The following is a 23,006-nucleotide window of genomic DNA, read 5'->3' on the forward strand; positions in this document are numbered from 1 at the left end:
GCAGATATAGATATTTGGATATTGGTATATTCATTAACATATTTTTCTACATTGCATTTTTATTACTATTCCATTAATGATATGTTAGATATGGGCCAGGTGGCAGTCATGACATAACGCTTATGTCTTTGCCTGAATATGCAAATAAACATAAAAGTACAACATAAAAATGTGCAGAATGGGTGTGAGTGGCCTGGAAGAATTCAAAACTCTTTATTTTCTGAAAAACCAAAATGAATGAGAACAGGGGTTGAAGGGATAAGAAATCAGAGATCTTTAGCAATAGTAAAAAAAACAAAAGTAAAAAAGTTACTATCGATAAAAAATTTTAAAGCTAGCTTAAGAGCTCAGAACGAAAAATTTTTAGTTATTTGGAAGTTTCGTTCAAAAATACTTTATCACCAGTGTTCTTGATGACACAGAACCTAACATGTAGTTAAATATAGACATGTGCACTCCTATTTGTAAAGGATTTCAGGTGGAAGTGAAAAAGTTTTAGAAATACTGTAACCAACCTTTTTCTCTTGTATTTTCTTTGTAGGTATGCCTAATAATATGTAATAAAATTTCTCTATGTCTAATAGAGCTCATTTAAAATAGGCAAAAATTTAAATTTCTACTTTCTGAGAAAATAATACATTACACTGAAAATGTAACCTTTTTATTTCTTAGAGATGCATAAAATAATGCTGCAACTTACAATTTGTAGAGTTTGAGATTTAGGGAAATACACATATATAAAGTCACATACATATAAAAAGAACAATAGTCTCAATTTTATATCAGAATTTTTATATGTGCACTATCTCATTCAATCTTAATAGTGACCTTATGGAGAAAATACTATTATTGCATAGTAGTAGGTGCTTTCTTTAAAGTAAGGGAATTAGGGCACTGGGAAGTTGCTTGAGGTCTTCTAGCTGATGAGTGGAAGAGCTGGGATTTGTACCTAAAACAGGATTTGACTGCTGTATCTATAATCTTTTTTTTAAAAGATCTTATTTATTAATTCATGAGAGACACAGAGAGAGAGGCAGAAACACAGGCAGAGGGAGAAGCAGGCTCCCGGAAAGGAGCCTGATGTGGGACTCGATGCAGGGGCTCCGGGATCATGCCCTGGGCAGAAGGCAGGCACTAAACCACTGAGCCATGCAGGGATCCCTGTATCTATGCTCTTAAAATGGTACTCATACCCCCTCCTATTTTACTACTTAAAATGAAAAAAATAAAGTATTAATGCAGCAAATTGTGGAACAGTATGCATAAAACAAACCCACAAGCTGATAATATATGTATTACACAAAACAGTCATGAAGATATATAGCGGTGCTTACAGTGAGGGAAAGTAGTGCAGAGATGTGTAGTTACAAAGTTTGATGTCCTCGGTGGGAGAACGCAATTGGAACCAGATGATGTGTAAGGGGGGTTACTTATTTCAAAATAACGTCCTTCCTTCCTTTTCTTTCTCTCCCTCCATCTTCCCTCCCTTTCTCCCTCTCCTCTCTCTGTTTCTCTCTCTACAGTAAATGTAACCTCTTTTTTCCTAGGAATTCAAGGTTACCTCATCCCTCTTAATTTTCCACATTTTTAAAGTTCTTTTATTTCTAAAAGTTATTTTTTTCTGTATTTATTCCTATGTAAGTTTGCTTTTAAGTATTATCAATTTTATTTGGTGGAAACCAAGATGGCTATGAATTCTGCATTTATTCTACATACAGAAGAGATTTAGGAGACAGTCATGAGAGGACACCTCAGTTATCATTTCTGCTATTTTTTTACTGATACAATTCTTACTTGTTTCTCTTTTATCTATGAAGATACTTACAAAGTTTAAAATAGCTTATGCACATGAGATGGTTAGACGTTATGATGAAAAGGCACTTTAGAGAATTTATTTTTTTAAGATTTTATTTATTTACTCATGAGAGACACACAGAGAGAGGCAGAGACACAGCCAGAGGGAGAAGCAGGCTCCCTGCAGGGAGCCCGATGCAGGACTTGATCCCAGAACCCTGGGATCATGCCCTGAGCCAAAGGCAGATGCTCAAATCACTGAGCCACTCAGGTGTCCCTAGAGAATTTTATTTTTACTTGTAATTTATTGTTTTTACTACAATAACAGTGGGTATTTTCACATTTGAGGTATAACATTTTCTGTGTGTGTGTGTGTGTGTGTGTGTGTGTGTGTGGCTTTATTGAGTTATCATTGACATAGTGTGAATAATAGTATGACATACTATAACAAACTGAAGTTTCACTACATACTCTATGGTATTTAGTTTAATTTTCCAAATTAATGAACATAGAGTTTTGTCAAAAAAGGGAGGAAAAGATTAATATTACTTTAATTTCTGCCAAGGCCAACTTTTTCATCCACATAAGTCTAGTTAGATACAAAAGTAAGATTTTCAGTTTTGTTTTCCATTTACATGTGTAGGCCACAGGCTTGGCTGGGCATAACAGAGATACACAAGAACAAGGGCTAACAAAGGCAGAAATTTACTTTTCTTTGCATAATAATTTGAAGTGAGGTGGTCCATCATGTATATAATGGCTCTGCTCCATAACATCATCACAAGGTGTTCATTTGCTTCGACGTGGATGGACCTGGAGGGTATTATGCTGAATGAAATAAGTCAATCGGTAAAGGACAAACATTATATGGTCTCATTCATTTGGGGAATATAAAAATTAGTGAAAGGGAATAAAGGGAAAGGAGAGAAAATGAGTGAAAATATCAGTGAGGGTGACAAACTATGAGAGACACCTAACTGGGTAATGAACAAGGGTAGTGGAAGGGTAGGTGGGGGGGTTGGGGTGACTGGGTGATGGGCACTGAGGTGGGGACTTGCCAGGATGAGCATTGGGTGTTATGCTATATGTTGGCAAATTGAACTCCAATAAAAACATTTAAAAAATAAAATAAAACAAATTAACAAAACAAAACAAAACATCATCACAAGGTGTAATAGGTAATGTCCTGTTGCTCACCACCTGTAGGATATGGCCCTGGTCTCCTGGTTTAAGAGGACCTGGTATGGCAGTCATGGTCCTTACAACAAGAGGGAGGAATTCTTTTAAGGATACTATCTATATTTTTTACCCAACAATTGTGTTTATGTTTCTCTTCCCTCATTTAGCTGTAAAGGAAGGTGGGAAATGTGGCCTTTTAGTTTAGATTGTCATGTGTCCTGCTAAAAACCAGGAAATCTATGGTTATGAGAGAAAAGGCAAAATTGACATTCAGGGATGATAGCAGTCTTTGACATATGTTTAGGATTTACTCACTCATTTTAAATATATATATTGCCTTAGAGAATCAGTTTTTCAGAGTATCGTGTATATCAGGAGGAGACACTGGCCCATAAATTCATGGATCCACATTTAATCAGTTTTGTAAACCTGACACCAGTCTCATGCCATACAAGTTACTTGTGGCACTGAGTTGTACACTCTCTTTTTGAATCATGGGTCTATCTAATCATCACATGAATGTCCCAGAAAATCATGTAAGTAATATACTGGTGATATTAGCAAGGCAGCATTTATCACATGGCCAAGAAAAGTTAAAGTTTAAGGTGTTGTTCACATCTCAGTTATTCAAAGCTTGCTCTGTTCTGTGACCACGTGGTTTTTCTAGTTGTGTTCAGCCTGCTTACCAATATGGTCCATTTTATTCTTGTATCATTTCTTCCTTCTACCCTTAAAAAGTATCCCTTAGATTGCAACAAGGGTGTTTGTGGGTTTTGTTATTTAATTGGTGTTCAAACAGGTTACTCAGAGTCAGGCTTGGTCCTTGAGGTTACTTTTCAATTCTGAAAGGCATTACTGGGCAAAATCACTGTTTTACCTATATTGCCCCCTCCCCTCATTAGAACAAGCACATCATTGATGGAAGATTTTTGTTGATTGCTTGGTTGGTTGGCTTAGGGTACCATTCCATTCACACAAAGTTAAAAACAGGCAAAATCATTTAAAAAATTGGCAAGAGAAGGATAATGGCCATGACTCTTGGGAAGATTCAGTGAACTGTGGTAGGAAAGGGCACAAGAGAGAAGCCCTAAGGTCATAGCAACGTGCTCTTCCTATTCTGGATTTTGGTGACATGGTTATTGCTTTTATTATCAATTCTCAAGTTGTTCATACATGCTTATGAACCTCTGAAGACTTACAATTTATTGTACATGGAGTTTTTACTTGTCTTCACTACCACAACTGTGGATCAACTAACTCCAGTGGTACAAAATCATATAACTCCAATAATCCAACTGCTTACAACTAAACAAGTCTATGTGGTAATCCATTGTTACCTAAGCTCTTTTCCATGGAGAGCGCAACTGTTTCTGAAGTACCATTTAAACATCTGAAACATTTTCAGATAATCAGAATATTCTAACCATTCCTGAGAGTTTCAGTACTGGAATAATGCCCCTTCCTCACACAAACTATGCCAAAGCCTACTGTATATTGTATGCTGTTTTATGGAACATGTGTCCTCTGAATTCTTCAGCCAGAAATGAATAAATGATTTCATCTTTCCAGAATCTCCATGGGTTATTGTGTAATTGATTCTACTGAGGCAAATTTTGTCAATCAGAGAATGCCTACAATGAACAAAAGAACTGACATATCTTGTAATTCTCCTGTTGCAAATATTTATGACCTTAATTTGGTATAGCAAAATCATTTTACTGGGAATTTATGTCATGTAGTGATCAACCTCAGGTAATTTTCTTCGGAGCTCTCACAGGAGGATGATCTTTCTTTTATGTAAATGGATAATTAAGCTTCTTTGTTTTATTGTCCAGTTGTAAACTAACCATTCAATATGTATAGATTTCTTACGGCAACATTTCAGAGAATGAGGCCATTTTCATTAACAATATTTGCATGAGGATTACTGTCCAGAGCTAAGGTTATGTATTGATAAGCTATCACTCCCTGTAGCTCTGATAACCAGCAACTATGCCATTCTTTGAAATAAACCAATGATTGTCACTATTAGCTATCCATTCTTGTAGTGGTTTTTGTTACATTTTCTTGTGGGTAAATAGAGACATGTGCCTGAATTAAATCTGATCTACCTTAATGCACAGATCCTAAGACACTGTTTATGTTCACATTTTTAATATCTCTGCATTTGAGGTCTATCTCACAGTTGCTGATGTCTTATAATTGCTGTCAACTAGGAAGAAATCTTGGTCAAACTATATGAAAATCTTCTGGTGAGATAAACACAAGTAAGCTCTAAACATTCTAAATTGTGTAAAATGCAGTACTTAAATTCTTAAATTTTTATCAAATTAATATATGCACGTTATTTAAAAATCAAATAGGGTAGCAGACAATATGATGGAAAACCTTATTTTTGGCTTTATATCTGTATCTCTAAAAATACACTTACCTTGCTGTTTCTTGATTTATGAACTTATTAAATTATCTATATACTCCCTGCTATAAATGAGAATTGTGCTGTTTGTACTTTCATTCTCTTTCCAATTTAGTGCCCTGGCTTTCCTCCCACCCTCAGTTCCTAGTTTTTGTCATTTGTACTTACTTGAGCTTTTACATTGTCAAGGTTGATTGCATTTACATTCTATTCCATAACCCTAATGAAGGCACCAATCCTTAACCCTGGACGAATTCTCCCCCTGACCAAAACAAAACAAAACAAAACATAAAAAAAAACCCCAAAACCAACTAAACTAAAAACTTAAAAAAATGTCTTTCTTGGAATAATGGTGTAAACATTACTCACTTCAGATCCTGAATAGAATGCTATCATTATATTTTATTTTCCCTTTCCACAAGTAAGATTTTTGTCCATTCAAAAGAGAATATTAATTTTAATTCCCTTTTTAACCATGTTTTACTCCAAACCATGTACTTTACCATATTATTTCAAACCATGCCAAATTGTACTTTGCCTTTTATGCAGTGTTAATTTTCTTTTAAAATTTTGTTAGCAAATCTGAAAGCTATCCCTTATTCCTCTTTGGAGAATGACTCCATCTCCATGTCCCTGATTGCTTCCAGCTTCTTGCCCATTCAAACTTTGCTTGGAATCCATTCCATTTTTTCTTGAATTACTATTTCAGTTTGAGTCAGTATTTCAATTTGGCCCATTTGATCTATACCTTGATTTTCTTGCCCAACGTTTAAAATTTTCTTTTGAAATTTTTGGAAGTCTTACTTCTTATTATTTTTTACTCACATTATACATCTTTATTATAACCTCAAGCTCTTATAAACTATGAATCATTCAATTTTGTCTATAAAGCCTTCCTCTATCCCAGCTGTCCCCCTTCCATTTTTTTCTGGACCCTTCTCTTTGAAATTCTTTGTTTCTTCTTTCTGAATTAAATGTTTACTAAGTCTTTTGCAAAGTTGTGACTTCCATTCACTTATTTTCTGGAATGTATGTCCCTATTTATTGTCATCTTTGTTTTACTCCAATGAGTCTTCAAATAATTTTACAAGAGAAGATGTGTTGGAACTTAAACTTTCTAGTTTCTTCTATGTCTGAAAAAAATGCATTCACTTTTACTTGATAAGGGTGAGTATAGAACTCAAAGAATTCTTTTGTGGATCTTTGAATGTATTTCTTCATTGCCTTCTAGCAAGTAACATTGCTACTGAGAAATATATTGCTAATTTGATTTTTTTTTTTTGGTATGTGGTCATTTTTCTTCTTTTCTGTATTTTTAGTACCTTATATTTTTTCTTTGTATTCAGAGATTTCACATTGAAGTTTTTAAGTATGTTGATTTTCACTTCATGTGCTAGTTACTGGGGTAATTTTATTTAGAAGACTATTGTTTAACTTTAGGTCATAGTTTGTATTATTGTTACTATGTTAAAAATATTAATTCTTTATCTGCTTTCTCTCGTTTTAGAATTCAAAGTATCAGTAACAGAACCAATTAAATTACATGCTTTAAAAATATTTTATGTGTATTTTTGTTCTGCATTTTGGGAGGCTTTTGTTTTTTACTTAATCATTGAACAATTACTCTAAACATTTTTGTATTCATAGTGAGTTACTTAGAGCTCTTTCTTAATTTTTCTTTGCTCTCTTTCTGTTAATTTATGGCTGCATTAACTATCAATCTTTTTCATTAAAAAACTCTTTAAAATATTTTAAAGTTGTTTCCACTCAATTTTTTTTTACATATTTTCCTCCTTTTGCAACTATGATCTCTCACTTTTTTTAAACTTTGAACATGTTCTGCCATGCTGAAGATTTAATCAATTAAAAAAATTTTTTTCTATTCATACTTAAAGATGAGTCAATAGCCCTGAGATTTCTGTATGTAAGTCCTTGTTGACTGGCAGATTTATTTGAGATATGTTGGTACTTGGATGCCCCCCAAATAGTTTGGATACCAAAGCCCATATTACCTGAACTAATTCTCCCCCAAATAGACTTTTCCATTTGTTTGAAGAAGCATTTTTTTTTTTTCTTTTAACCTGCAGTATAAACACCAAGCTGTAACTAGTTTTTTCCTGGTGGTAGAGAAAGTAAAGGCTCTATTGAAGACTATCAATTAAGCCTCCTGTTTTCCACACTATGCTTGCCTCCTGTTTTCCAAGTACATGGAATTTCAAGTTCCAAATCTTTCCAAGATATGACTAATGAGGTCTGCACATGCCTTGACTGCTCTCTTCTCTGTGGGTGTTCTGGGAAGTTGCTTTTTTACTCAATATTTATTGTTCTACTTTTTTAAATTCTAGGGAAAAAAAATGAACTCTCTTGCTTTAGCTGGCCTTCTTCCATTGTTCACATTATTCTGAGTTTATGCCTTTCTATTATTTTCTTATCATTGCGATAAGTCCTGAGAGTGAAAGAAGATAATACCATCTTGACTAAGAATACCAATCTTTTAATTAAAATATCTAAATTGATTAGATAAACATGTACTATATGTCCTTAAATGAGTTTTATTTTCTTTACTGCATATAATATCAAAAAGAGAAGTAGCCTAGAGTGGTGGCTAAGGGCACAATCTCTCTAAAAAGGACCTTGAGGTGAATTCAGCTCAGCCACTTTAGTGATGTGTGACCTGGAAATATATATCACCTCTCAAAATTTTGCTTTATCACCTGTCAATGACACAAATAATAGAATTTGTCTCATAGGTTTTTTTTTTTTTTGTGAAATTCAAAATAATTTATAAAGATTATAAAGAATATACTGTGGAATTTTGTGCATAGTATGCATGCAATAAATGTTAGCTATTAGTCTTACTAAGATTCTTAGTAAAGAAAAACAAACAAAAAAAATGCCACTACTGTATCTAGTTTATCACTTTTATTTTTGCATACTTGTTTTAAGAGCCTATCTATATGCAAAACAACTTATTTTTTTCAGAGTCTGTTATTTCATCAAACATTTAGTGAATGATAAAAAGAAAAAAATAAGATTGTGTCATTAGGACCTGTTATTAGTAAGAGAATAAATCCACAAGCCTGTCCTTTCAGTTTTGTGTGGTTAAGTACTACAATACATATATAAGTAGAATGTTCTTGCTCTGGAGAGAAGAGAAGGCTAAGTCTTCCTAGAGGAGAGACTTGGTGGAAAGGTTTTAGCTTAGAAATTAGCCAGTCAGCAAGCAGGGTTGAGATACTCAAACAGGGAGAAAAGTATGTATAAACGCTTTAAATATTAAAAATTCGTTGATGAATGTATTCAAAATATTTTGAGTTAAACGATATTAAATGGACAAGATTAAAATGGATAGAATAGAGTTGAGATGCTGAAAATGGCATGTATAGATTACTGTACTTTTAAGTGAAGCTTGGAAGGATTTAGGGGGAAAAGTGTTTTCTACATAGAGAGACATTAGTATTGATATTATCCCCATTTGCCAATATTTACATCTTCCTTTAGTACCTTTCACATTCTAATCTTCCTCTTCTATGGTCTCCTCTTTATTTCCCTTGTTTCTCCTGGGTTACTGATTGTTTCTGCTCAGTCAGACCCTCAGGGGAAGTATGTAGCTGATCCCTGTGCTAGACCAGCTGCATTGGAGTAAAGGCCATCATCTCAGCCTGTTCACATTCTTCAAATATATTCAGCAATTCTGCAGGCAAATGGTCTGGTAAAAAGTCAAATCCTGACACTAACCATGTTAGGTGACATGAGTATGCATAAAAAGTAAAATAATTCATTCCTCACTGACTGTTGGGCACCCACACACATGGCAACAAATTGTTGTCATGTTGGCGCTGTTAATATGTCTAAACCTGTCACAGCACTGAAGAATTGGCAGCCATGATTCTCTTTGAAGTCTTTGCTTCAAACAAAAAAAATTAGTGCCAGTAATCCCTGTCTTAGGTTGGTCCAAAACAAAAACAAAGTTAAGTGGACTTCAAAGGAAAAAGCCAACTGTCCATCCATTGGAAAAAGAGATAGAAGAGAGCAATCATGTGGCATACATAAGAGTGAGGATGAGAGTAAGAAATGTTCAAATCAATTCAACTCACTTAATCAGTCATGGGTGAAAAAAAATCATTAAATTTACTCAACTGGAATAATTTGGATCAAAGACTGAAAATGACCAAGCGGCTCTTCTTTTAGCATGGTCCCAGAGTCAACTGATCACTGATCTGAACAACAGTAAAATCCATCAGATATATAGTGCCAAGTTTCAAATATCTTAGAGTATAAGAAAGAGGGACACCTGGTTGAGTGGCAGTCTTTGGCTCAGGCTGTGATCCCAGGGTTCTGGGATCAAGTCCTACATCAGGCTCCCCTCAGGGAACGTGTTTCTCCCTCTGCATATGTCTCTGCCTCTCTGTGTGTCTACCATGAATAAGTAAATAAAATGTTTTAAAAAAGAATATAAGAAAGAGAAAGAACTTTATCTGGAGAACTTTCTACACCAAGGTTGTTGAGGAGGTTGGGAAGTTGGGAGCTAGAGAAACACTGCTACTTCATTTGTAAATACATCAAAACCAGTCATGTTCCTGTACATTAATATTCCTGCACTAAATATTTGCCTGCCTCTTTTCTCCTCCTTCCAGAAGGGTCTGTCACTCTTTACTCTCAGTTGGCCAAGGTATTTCATTTGAATCAATAAAAATGGGGGTGGGCAGTGATGCATGAGGAGCAATGGAGGTGTTTCAGATAATATCAGAGGGATTCATGGTAAGCCTATTACATTTTATTATTATTATTATTATTATTATTATTATTATGAGAGAGAGAGAGAGACAGAAAGAGAGAGAATGCAGAGAGAGGTGCAGAGGGAGAGGGAGAGAATCTTAAGCAGACTCCACACTCATACAGAGCCCTACGTGGGGCTCAATCTCAAGACAATGACCTGAGCCAAAAATCAAGAGTCTATCACCCAACTGACTGAGCCATCTATGGGCTCCTTAAATGTTTTTACTTAATGATTGAGTAAAACAGCATTACAAATTCCTCAGTGTCCCTAGATTGTATGGTGTTAAACCACATTGGAAGGTAGAAGAATAATAAAAGTAAATATAGACAAATGGGACAAAAAAGAAAGAGAGACTTAATATCGAAGAAAACTCACAAATTCTTGCATGGTTAAAATCCTAACTCCCAATCCCAGCAGTAGCCCTCTGTTATATAAAATGATAGAGTAATGGTAGAAGTCAGTAATTACACAAACTTCCAAGAAAGGACTTTGGGTAATTTAAGTAGATCTGTACTAAACTATCTGCTATTTGCAATTATGTTATTCTAAAATATGTTGCTTCAGATGGCCATTTAAATATCTTGAGTATCCTAATGGTGAACTAATTCTATTGTTTCAGTGATTTCCTAAAGTTCTACGATTCTGAAAGAGTTCATGTAGCCTTCAAAGTGTGCTACAAGTTCAAATGTGAATGAAACATGGTGGAGTAGATTATTACGTATGTTTTAAAAATAATGTCATTTTGGCTTTGAAAATAATTTGTTTGGTAAATAATTTTATTTGTGTGTAAGCTGACCTGGAAAGAGGAAGTTATTGGTAAATTAGACATTTCATTACATTGAACAACGTATGGTTAAATAAGTTGGAAGAGATCTTCAGCAAACTGGGCTCAGCTATCAGGGGGGAAAGGGGTGCTTATGTACTCTGGTTGATAATACCCTTATTTAGAAACATTTTGACATAGGAGAGTAAAAATTTGGCTTCTTGATCTGTTACTGTAAACTTGGGTATTTAGAAACATTTTGATATCGGAGAGTAAAAATTTGGCTTTTTGATCTCTTACTATAAACTTGGGTACTGAAAAGGTCAGATGTGTTTGTTTGAGAGAAACTCTAGAGGAGGAGCAAAAGTTTCCTGTGAAGGATAATCTGCAAGAGAAAGGATGTGTGTTCTAAAGCGCTAGATGATAGGAAGAGAGGCTTTTGCAAATGGTATAAGAAAAGAAATGGGAAAGACACATAGCCAGTGTTCATTGTCAAATTTAGGTATGCTGGACTATTGCTTATTTGTGACATGCTGACAGAGTAAAGAACAAAAGTATTTAAGCAAAAAAAAAAAAGTGTAAATGGTAAATAAAGATATTGTGAGGTTGGTGAAATATAATGACAAGATTTTCTGAAAGAAAAGATAAAAACTACTGAGAAATGCAGCTGAATTGTGAATATTATCAGTAATAACTCTAAATATTTTATAATGATACTTGAGAACTAATAGGATCCTCAGAAGTAGATGGCCTAGGCTCAAACACACGATTTTCCTGCTATTCAAAAATCATATTCCTATGAAAACTTTTGTAAGCCAAAATGGTATAAGTGAAGAAGCAGTTACTATTGATTTATATGAAAATTTTGTGAGTGTTCCATACCCCCAAAATAACGTTTCTTAAGGTTTTCTGATATCTTAGGCCACATCTTTTTAACACATGCACAAAATACATCATGATAAAACACAGATGCTCACAGACACATTTCAAAGCTGTGACAGTTTGAAGTGGAGATGCTTAGTGTAGTTCCCAGGGAAAGAGCTTGGTGGCGTCACTCTCACTGTTGGAAGTGCATGCTTGCCTCTCTAACAGCTTACTGCAGAACAAATGTTGAGCCATATTTTAGCTTTTTGGCCTTTAAAAATGTATATACATACATACATACACACACACACACACACATAAGTCCTCTTTGCATTTCTTTCACTTATTGAAAACACATACTAATGTAGGTCTTCCCTAAAAGTGGAGTGGCATAATGAGAACTTTCAAAAAGCAAATGATACCTGTATACTTCCAAGAAATATTCTTTAATGCATGTATCAATAAGGCATTGTTTGAAAGCCAGGATAATCTGATTTTCTAGAAATGAATTTTTTCCCCTGAAAAGAGTTTACAGCATCACAGAAACCACACATTAGGATTTTGGTGCACACTTCTCTCAACTCCCTTTCAGATCTTGTCATTCAGAATTTAATAATTAACCATTACTAAGGGGTTAATGCAAAATGAATATTTGGATTTCAGTAGAAAAATAGAAAATTCAAACATATGTTAGTATACTTGAATTCTTAAAAAACTTTATTTCCTTGTTTTAACAGTGGAATCAAACAATTAAGAAAAAAATATTTCTGGTTCCAGTTAAGAACTTTAGAAAGTTAATAACAATTCTTTAACTTTTAAGAAAAAGGTCAATGTGTTTGTGTCTCTGTATTTAGGATGAGGGACTTAAAAGGCAGTAGATGTAATAACATATGATGAATTAGGTGTGACATGGTCACTTAGTTTTATAAATCTGTTTAACCAATCAGCATGTACATTTATGATAATTTTCATAAATTGAAATGTGGAAGTTAGAGTGCTATAAGAATAGTTTGTTTCAGAGCTTTTTGGAGGGAGAAGATATGCTTTTGATTAAAATATATTTAAAAAGTCAGTTTGATTATCAATTTGAATATTTTTTTCCCAGAAACAAGCAGACGCTGTACAACTACCACCACATCCTTTGTTCTCCATTCCTTCAGTCATGATGTGCGTGGGATTAATTTTTTATACAAATTAATTTTTTCAACTGAATTGGCACAAAACAATTGAAACTCTTCTTGACTATTAAAAATTGAAGACATTACTCCCATACATCATCATCTTGAAACTCTTTTTAATATATACCCATTTGAATTTAAATATATGTCCTTCATTCATTTGGTAAATATTTAATAAGCAACTACTCTTTGCAAAGCACTTTTTCAAGTAAAATCAAGGAGAAAGTGGCAACTATATATGTTCATGCATTATTTAGTTCAGATATCTTTCTTTTAACAGGCTCCCACAAGTCATTGAATAATTTTCCAGCTGTACTTTATTCAAAATGCGCTTATTCGGTATACTTATTTTTGAAAGAAAATATCAAAACATGATCTAATGGATTCATAAACCTTTAAACTTAGTTTTATGTTGTGTTGTGCTTTTTAAAAGTTTCACTCCAGTGATTTTCTGAAGTTATGGATTCTGGACATTGAGGCTTAAATGTTATTCATATAGGAAAAGGTCTCTCCCTCATAAACAATCACCATGACTTTGTAGGGAATTCTTTTTTTATGACTATTGTCTTTCCTGAAGATCTTATTTATGATCATTGACTATGACTGGCATTTTTTCGAGTTTTTAAATGTGCGGAATTTTGGAAAACTGTGGAAATCTGTTGTCTTCTTTAAGAAAGCTAAAAAGAACATTCAAGGTGATCAATGGAGGAAAAGTTTTCACTTGGGAAAAGTGGCTGAATCTCATTATCTTATCTCCCAAAGAATTCCTTCTTTTTGAAAGTCCCTCATTCACCTCATTGTTACCAGTATTTGTAAGAAAATCCATTGGTTTTGTTACTACATAAAATTACCAGATCCAAGGTTAGCAGGGGTGAGGGTGGGAGTAGGAAGCTAAAGCTGAAGTTTTCCCTCTATTACTAATGTTTGAAAATCAATGCTCAATTATATTAATTAGCTAGTGAATTTTCTCACATAATTCCTCTTTAATTGTGTGCCAAATACAGAAGTTCAAGTAGCAGTTAGTTGAATGATTCAAACTGAGAAGTTTAGAATAAAGAATCAAATAAAAGAGCCTCTCTCCTTTGGCATTGACAAGCTTCTTAATTTTAGTGATTCTAGTGAGTGTGCATTGATATCTCTTTGTGGTTTAAATTTGCATTTCCCTGATGATTAATGAGGTTGAGCATCTATACATATAGTTACGGGCTCTTTAAATGTCTTCTTTTTTTTTTTTTTTTAAGATTTATTTATTTATTCATGATAGACATAGAGAGAGAGAGAGAGGCAGAGACACAGGAGGAGGGAGAGGCAGGCTTCATGCCGGGAGCCTGATGTGGGACTCGATCCCGGGACTCCAGGATTGCGCCCTGGGAAAAGGCAGGCGCTAAACCGCTGAGCCACCCAGGGATTCCCCTAAATGTCTTCTTTAGTAAAGTTTCTGTTCAAGTCTTTTGCCAATTTTAATTGGGTCTTTTGTCTTTTATTATCGGATTGTAGCTTTTATATATTTTGGATAAAAGTCCTTTGTCTGATATGCATTCAAAATATATTCTCCAAATCTGTAGTTTACCTTTTCATTATCTTGACAGTGTCTTGGAAAGGAACAGAAGTTTCAGTTTTGGTGAGGATCAGTTTGTGAGCGATAGATTTTCTACAGTTTCTTCTGAGAGTTTTAGTTTTAGTTTTTACACTTAGAATTATGATCTCACTCCCAAAGCGTGGAAGGTGGAGAAAATGCTTCTATTATCACCAGATTGTCTCTTAGTCTTATTTTTCAATTACACAGCTCATTAATTTTTTCTTTTATTTTTTGTTTGTACAGTTATTTTTAAGCAAGTTAGAAGAGATTCTTTTTATGATATATTAGCTATTTGCCACTCTCAGTGGAAAATCTGATACTTTTAAACAAGTTTTATTTATTTTTAGACTTAGAGCTTCCTAATTTTTATTAAATTGTGATTATTGTTTATTTTTATAGAAATGATCCATTTCACTGCTAATGACCAATTCATTAGCATATTCTTGCAAAAAAATATACTTTACTCTATTAAGGATATATTAATATCTCTTTCATCTATTCTAAATTTTTATGCTTGTATATATTTTAGATTTAAGTACTGTTTTTCTTTTATATGTTTTAAGGAGCATTGCCTCCTATACTCATTTACAACTTAAACTGTTCATCACTGATAGTCAAAACAGAAAAGTAGGATAGTTTTTGCAAATAACTTTTTATTAGAATAAACTAAGTAAATTGTATGTCATTCTATATATCACATAGATATTGATATATGTAGAAAAATATCTTGTTTTTAAATTTAAGCATCACTCATGTTGCAAAAGAATAGTATTTATTTTCAAGGAAATAGAATTTTATCATTCTATCAGTTCAGGTGTTAGCATTCAAATATATCTCGCCAAATAAATAGAGTGAAATTGGCATAATTAAACATGATATAGGATAAACAGAAGTTACGAATCAATAAGTGGCTCAGTTTGAGATCTCATCACTAAGCGATTTGTGATACACTTATCTTTCTTCAATCTACATCAAACTCTATTAACAGGTAATGGGGTTTTATAGATTCTTGAGAAAATAATAAGAGTGTCCTGAGAGTTTTGAATGTATTTATTTTCAACATTGTTTAGAAATTAGCTTAGTCTGAACAAAATGATTTCTTGAAAGCAGGACATGACTTGATGGTTGGAAAAAGACTGGTTATTTTGAATTTTATAGACAGAATCTCACTGGTGAAAAAGAATAGCACATGTTTTCATGATAAGTATTAATAAGGCAAAATAAAATGCCTAAAACATTAGGTATTCCAAATAGTTTATTTTTAATCCACAAACTTTATCTAGTGCCTCACTGAAAGTTTCTTAGAAGTGCTTTGATTATGTCTCTATATCAGTTATTTTTGACCTATATTTCCCAACTGCATATGAATGTCATTTCTTGGTATTATTTTTAAGAATTCATTAAATAATGAAATATAATACTGATTTAAAAATATGAAATACATTAACATTTGTTTTAAATTGTAAAAAGAAATTTTAATTTTCTGAATATTCATAGTAATAATATATTTAATTTAAATTTAAGTAGAAGGGGATCCCTGGGTGGCGCAGTGGTTTAGCGCCTGCCTTTGGCCCAGGGCGCAATCCTGGAGACCCGGGATCGAATCCCACGTCGGGCTCCTGGTGCATGGAGCCTGCTTCTCCCTCTGCCTATGTCTCTGCCTCTCTCTTTCTCTCTGTGACTATCAATAAATAAATTTAAAAAAAAATTAAAAAAATAAATAAATGTAAGTAGAAGATCCTCTCAATAGGTGCAGAGAAAGCATTTGACAAAATACAGCATCCATTCCTGATCAAAACTCTTCAGAGTGTAGGGATAGAGGGAACATTCCTCAGCATCTTAAAAGCCATCTACAAAAAGCCCACAACAAATATCATTCTCAATGGAGAAAAACTGGGAGCCTTTCCCCTAAGATCAGGAACATGACCGGGATGTCCACTCTCACCACTGCTATTCAACATAGTACTAGAAGTCCTAGCCTCAGCAATCAGGCAACAAAAAGAAATAAAAGGCATTTAAATCGGCAAGAAGTCAAACTCTCCCTCTTTGCAGATGACATAATGCTGTACATAGAAAACCCAAAAGACTCCACCCCAAGATTGCTAGAACTCATACAGCAATTCGGCAGTGTGGCAGGATCCAAAATCAATGCCCAGAAATCTGTGGCATTTCTATTCACTAACAATGAGACTGAAGAAAGAGAAATTAAGGAGTCAATCCCATTTATTGCACCCAAAAGCATAAGATACCTAGGAATAAACCTAACCAAAGAGGTAAAGGATCTATACCCTAAAAACTACAGAACACATCTGAAGGAAATTGAGGAAGACACAAAGAGATGGAAAAATATTCCATGCTCATGGGTTGGAAGAATTAATATTGTGAAAATGTCTATGCAACCCAGGGCAATTTACACATTCAATGCAATCCCTATCAAAATACCATGGATTGGGTGACTCAGTGGTTTAGTGCCACCTTCGGCCCAGGGTGTGATTCTGAAGACCTGGTATAGAGTCCGGTGTCAGGCTCCATGTGTGGAGACTGCTTCTCCCTCTGCCTGTGTCTCTGCCTCTCTCTCTCTCATCTGTCTCTCCTGAATAAATAAATAAAATCTTAAAAAAAAATAGCATGGACTTTCTTCAGAGAGTTGGAACAAATAATCTTGAGATTTGTGTGGAATCAGAAAAACCCCGAATAACCAGGGAAATATTGAAAAAGCCAGAGCCGGGGGCATTACAATGCCAGATTTCAAGTTGAACTACAAAGCTGTAATCATAAAGACAGTGTGCTACTGGCAAAAAACAGACACATAGATCAATGGAGCAGAATAGAGAATCCATAGATGTGCCCTCAACTCTATAGTCAACTAATATTTGACAAAGGAGGAAAGACTATCCACTGGAAAAAAGACAGTCTCTTCAATAAATGGTGCTAGGAAAATTGAACAACCACATGCAGAAGAATGAAACTAGACCATTCTCTTACACCATACACAAAGATAAACTCAAAATGGATGAAAGATCTAAATGTGAGACAAGAATCCATCAAAAGCCTAGAGGAGAACACAAGCAACACCCTTTTTGAACTTGGCCACAGCAAGTTCTTGCATGATATATCTATGAAGGCAAGGGAAACAAAAGCAAAAATGAACTATTGGGACTTAATCAAGATAAAAAGCTTCTGCACAGCAAAAGAAACAGTCAAGAAAACTAAAAGACAACCTACAGAATGGGAGAAGATATTTGCAAATGACCTATCAGATAAAGGGCTAGTATCCAAGATCTATAAAGAACTTATCAAACTCAACACCCAAGAAACAAACAATCCAATCATTTAATGGGCAAAAAACATGAACAGAAATTTCACCAAAGAAGACATACACACAGCCAACAAGCACATGAGAAAATGCTCCGCATCACTGGCCATAAGCGAAATACAAATCAAAACCACAATGAGATACCACCTCACACCAGTGAGAATGGGAAAAATTAACAAGGCAGGAAACCACAAATGTTGGAGAGGATGTGGAGAAAGGGGAACCCTCTTGCACTGTTGGTGGGAATGTGAACTGGTGCAGCCACTCTGGAAAACTGTGTGGAGGTTCCTCAAAGAGTTAAAAATAGATCTGCCCTATGACCCAGCAATTGCACAACTGAGGATTTACCCCAAGGATACAGATGCAGTGAAACAGCAGGACAGCTACACCTCAATGTTTATAGCAGTAATGTCCACAATAGCCAAACTGTGGAAGGAGCCTCGGTGTCCATTGAAAGATGATAAAGATGTGGTCTATGTATACAATGGAATATTACTCAGCCATTAGAAACAACAAATACCCACCATTTGTTTCAACATGGATGGCACTGGAGGGTATTATGCTGATGAAGTAAGTCAGAGAAAAACAAACATTATATGGCCTCATTCATTTAGGGAATATAAAAAAATAGTGTAGGGAATAAAGGGGAAAGGAGAGAAAATGAGTGGGAAATATCAGTGAGGATGACAGAACATGAGACACACCTAACTCTGGGAACCAAACAAGAGGTCGTGGAAAGGGAGTTGGGTGGGAGTTTGGGGTGACTGGGTGATGGACACTGAGGGGGGCACTTGACAGGATGAGCACTAGGTGTTTTGCTATATGTTGGCATATCGAACTCCAATAAAGAAACATACAAAAAATAATAAACTAAATAACAAAATAAAGTACACATAATAGTGTTTAAGGTTAAACAACTAATAGCAATATTAGACCAAATTTTTGTATGAGCAATTGGGCAGAAGGAAATGTGAAGAGAAAAGGGAACTTCGGTGACTTCGAGACAGACAATCTAACTATAAATTATGGCAATTTATCTTTCCCCAAATGAGGGTATCTTTTCCAGTGTAGAATGCATGAAAGACTCCATATGAGAATGACTATGTCTGTATAGGCAGTGCAGTCTCCAATTCATAGGTGAGTGCAAAGAGGCTAACTAGGAAAAGGTTGGATGAAGCCAGATGGTATAGTTCCAATTGATTTTTTTGAAACTAATAATGTAAGCTTACTTCTAGGACGAAGCCACATAATTGAGTGGAAAATACTGAAGATAGAATCTAGATTAAATTAAAAAAGATATGGGAAGAACAAAAAGAAGAGCCAGATGAAAAGAAGGTATAAGGAGAAAAGATGAGAAAAATCTCTAAAGATAAACAACCCTATTGTTGAGTACTTTAGCAAAAGAATAATCACAGGAGCTCTGAAGATGGCAAAGATATCTTAAATCTCCCAGTCCAATAGAAGTACAAAACACAAAATCTCATCTCAAATCAACCAACATAAAAGGATTATGGTTGAATCCTACAAGTACATTATAACAATAATAATAATGAGAAAAAGACTGGTTTATAGACAATGGAAGTATGAAGGACAAAATGCCTGCAAAAGATACAAATTTTAACATGGTAATTTGAAAAATTATATAATATTTAAGGTAATGATAAATATAAGGATAAAAGACCATAATTTCTGATGAGACAAATTCTGAAATGATATGCTAGGTATAAAAAAGACTCTAATGAGAGTTAATAGAGCTCTTAAAAGAATAAAAAAATCAAAGAAAAATTATTTCAAAATAAAGAGAGAAACACTAGAACAAATATAATGTCAAAGATAATAGAAGATTAAGTGGAGGAAAAGTCTTTTTTAATCAGAAAGAACTGGATAAATAGATAAAATGATTTGAGAGAAAGTGGGAAAGATAATACAGATATCTATATCTATCTATCATCTATCTATCCATCTATCTAGTACAACATATGTGTAATAGAAGTCTCTGAATAGAAAACCAAAACCCAGGAAATAAACAAAAATATTAAAATTATAGTTCAAAAAACAAACTTATATAAAAGAGATTTAAACTTAATTTTTGAAAAATCTCAATAAATGATGTGTTCAGAACAGCCAACACCAGAGAAACTGCCTTTAAAAAATAGACAAAATGGACAAGTCACTTGAAAAGGTGACCTGAAAAGGGCAGATTTACATTAGATTTTTCAAGTCCAAAATTTCACCAGAACAATGGAGTAACATACAGAAGTATCTACAGAGAGAAAGATCTGCAAATATAAAGATATGCAAGAGATGCAATGAACATGTAAGAAGTTAAAGAATATTTTTCTCATAATCCCATATGAAGGAATTTACTTCTTGTAAATAAATTGATAGAATCAAATATTGCAGAGTTATTAACATAAGGATTGCTAGTAAAAAGTCAGTATATACCTTTCCTTACAAATAAAATAAGCTTTTCCGCGCTACCCAGGGAAGGGTCCATACGGCGTTGTTTTGCGTTCCCATCGTAACTTAAAGGGAAACTTTAACAATGTCCGGAGCCCTTGATGTTCTGCAAATGAAGGAGGAGGATGTCCTCAAATTCCTTGCAGCAGGAACCCACTTAGGTGGCACCAACCTTGACTTCCAAATGGAACAGTACATCTACAAAAGGAAAAGTGATGGTATCTACATCATAAATCTGAAGAGGACCTGGGAGAAGCTTCTGTTGGCAGCTCGTGCCATTGTTGCCATTGAAAACCCAGCTGATGGGGATCCCTGGGTGGCGCAGCGGTTTGGCGCCTGCCTTTGGCCCAGGGCGCGATCCTGGAGACCCGGGATCGAATCCCACGTCGCGCTCCCGGTGCATGGAGCCTGCTTCTCCCTCTGCCTGTGTCTCTGCCTCTCTCTCTCTCTGTGACTATCATAAATAAATTAAAAAAAAAAAAAAAGAAAACCCAGCTGATGTCAGTGTTATATCATCTAGGAATACTGGCCAGCGAGCTGTGCTGAAATTTGCTGCTGCTACTGGAGCCACTCCTATTGCTGGCCGCTTCACTCCTGGAACCTTCACTAACCAGATCCAGGCAGCCTTCCGAGAGCCAAGGCTTCTGGTGGTTACTGATCCCAGGGCTGACCACCAGCCTCTCACAGAGGCATCTTACGTTAACCTGCCTACCATTGCTCTGTGTAACACAGACTCTCCTCTGCGCTACGTGGACATTGCCATCCCTTGCAACAACAAGGGAGCTCACTCAGTGGGTCTGATGTGGTGGATGCTAGCCCGGGAAGTCCTGCGCATGCGTGGCACCATTTCCCGTGAGCACCCATGGGAAGTCATGCCTGATCTCTACTTCTACAGAGATCCTGGAGAGATTGAAAAGGAAGAACAGGCTGCTGCTGAAAAGGCTGTAACTAAGGAGGAATTTCAGGGTGAATGGACGGCTCCAGCTCCTGAGTTCACTGCTACTCAGCCTGAAGTTGCAGACTGGTCTGAAGGCGTGCAGGTGCCCTCTGTGCCTATTCAGCAGTTCCCTACTGAAGACTGGAGCGCTCAGCCAGCCACTGAAGATTGGTCTGCAGCTCCCACTGCTCAGGCCACTGAATGGGTAGGAACAACCACTGAGTGCTCTTAAGCTGCTCTTCCACAGAAGGAACAGAATGGAAATAAGGTTGACGGAAAATAAACAGTTTCTAAAAAAAAAAATAAATAAATAAAATAAAATAAAATAAAATAATGGATATGAAAAGATGGTATGTAATGATATGTAATGATATATACGTCTGGAAATGTATATATACTGAATGATTTATATTGTATAATATGTGCTGTAGATAATCAAATATTCTCTGATAATGTATACATAACATAACTTTTTTAAATTAGGGAAATTGGGGAATCTCTATGGAAAGTAGATTAAGCTCACTTATTGCATTAGATTAAGTGCTGAATGAGAAGAAAGAGAAAGGAAAGATTGAGTTGACAAGTTCATTTCAATATTGTTCATAGCAGGGAACCAAGACAGAGAGGGCAAAATAAGGGACTAATGATATTAAAATAAAGTTATTATAATAAATGTGACTCTTAGAACAAATTGTCATATTTTTATAAGTGCATTTAAAAATATTTAGCCTATTTAATTTACAAAAGATCTGCCATAATATAAAGAGAGAGATAAAATGATACATACATAGGAAAAAGAACATATATATGTATATTATGCAAGTATGACAAAACTGAGATGAAATACATAGTTCTATCCATCCATACAAATAAAAAAAGACACCCAGACTTTCAGTTGACTAAAGAAGGAAAATTTAAAACTATGACTTTTGCAATATACGTACTAAAAGAAGAAGATTTGGAAAGATTAAAAGTAAAAAGATGAAGAGTAAAAAGATGGAAAAAACATACCAGAAAATTCAAAGAAAAAGAAAATGAAAGTCACAACCTTGATGTTTATTATTGTGAAATTTAGATCAAGATTAAAAATATAAGGCTACATTAAAAATCTTATGCGAACTTTTGAAAATCTACATGAAATGGATAATTTTCTAGAAAAAAAGTACCCAAAATGACTCTAGTAGAGATGGAAATTCTAAGAATGCATTCAGCTTAGAAATAGAAAAAAAATAGAGTACTTCTCAAATTCATCATTTTCCAAGTAATTTCAGGAGAGATTTCTCCTAACAAATGATCCCAATATCATATAATGTATATATCAAATAATAGAAGAAAAAAAAAGAAAAACTCCAAGTACATTCTATAATGTGCATGTGATTTTAATTCCAAAACCTGGCAAAATTTCACTATAAAAGAAGATGGTAGATAAATTTTCTTTATGAATACTTATAAAAAATAAAATATTAGCAAACAGAATCCCATGACCCACTAAAAATAACACAAAACGACTTAGTAGGGTTGGTTCTAGTAATGCAAAAGTGGTTTCATACTAGGAAATCCATTAAGATAATTTATTGTATTTATCATATTAATAGCATAAGGGGAAATTTTAAAGTAATCTCTTTAGATGTAATTAAATATGACAAATTTTAGTACTGATAACTTTGAAAAAATGTAAATTGATAGATACTTTAATAATCTAATAAAATGCATAAACTGTGATCTCAAAACCAACATCTT

At 34.5% G+C, this 23,006-nt stretch overlaps 1 protein-coding gene across 1 annotated transcript; it reads left to right on the top strand.

Moving 5' to 3' along the window:
- Positions 1 to 20,341: 20,341 nt before the first annotated feature.
- On the top strand, positions 20,342 to 21,600 carry LOC144280990 (small ribosomal subunit protein uS2-like). Its single transcript, XM_077843631.1, has 2 exons — positions 20,342 to 20,617; positions 20,814 to 21,600. Exons 1-2 carry the CDS (start codon positions 20,415 to 20,417, stop codon positions 21,496 to 21,498), a joined length of 888 nt encoding a protein of 295 aa, XP_077699757.1. The 5' UTR covers positions 20,342 to 20,414; the 3' UTR covers positions 21,499 to 21,600.
- The last annotated feature ends 1,406 nt before the right edge of the window (positions 21,601 to 23,006 follow it).

The sequence above is a fragment of the Canis aureus genome, chromosome 12 (assembly GCF_053574225.1).
Source record: "Canis aureus isolate CA01 chromosome 12, VMU_Caureus_v.1.0, whole genome shotgun sequence".
Taxonomy (NCBI): Eukaryota; Metazoa; Chordata; class Mammalia; order Carnivora; family Canidae; genus Canis; species Canis aureus.

Excerpts from the sequence above, each read along its gene's own strand:
- LOC144280990 (XM_077843631.1), top strand. The coding sequence starts at position 20,415 with ATGTCCGGAGCCCTTGATGTTCTGCAAATGAAGGAGGAGGATGTCCTC. Across the intron at positions 20,618-20,813 it reads GCTCGTGCCATTGTTGCCAT|AGAAAACCCAGCTGATGTCA; the intron begins TGAAAACCCAGC and ends AAAAAAAAAAAA.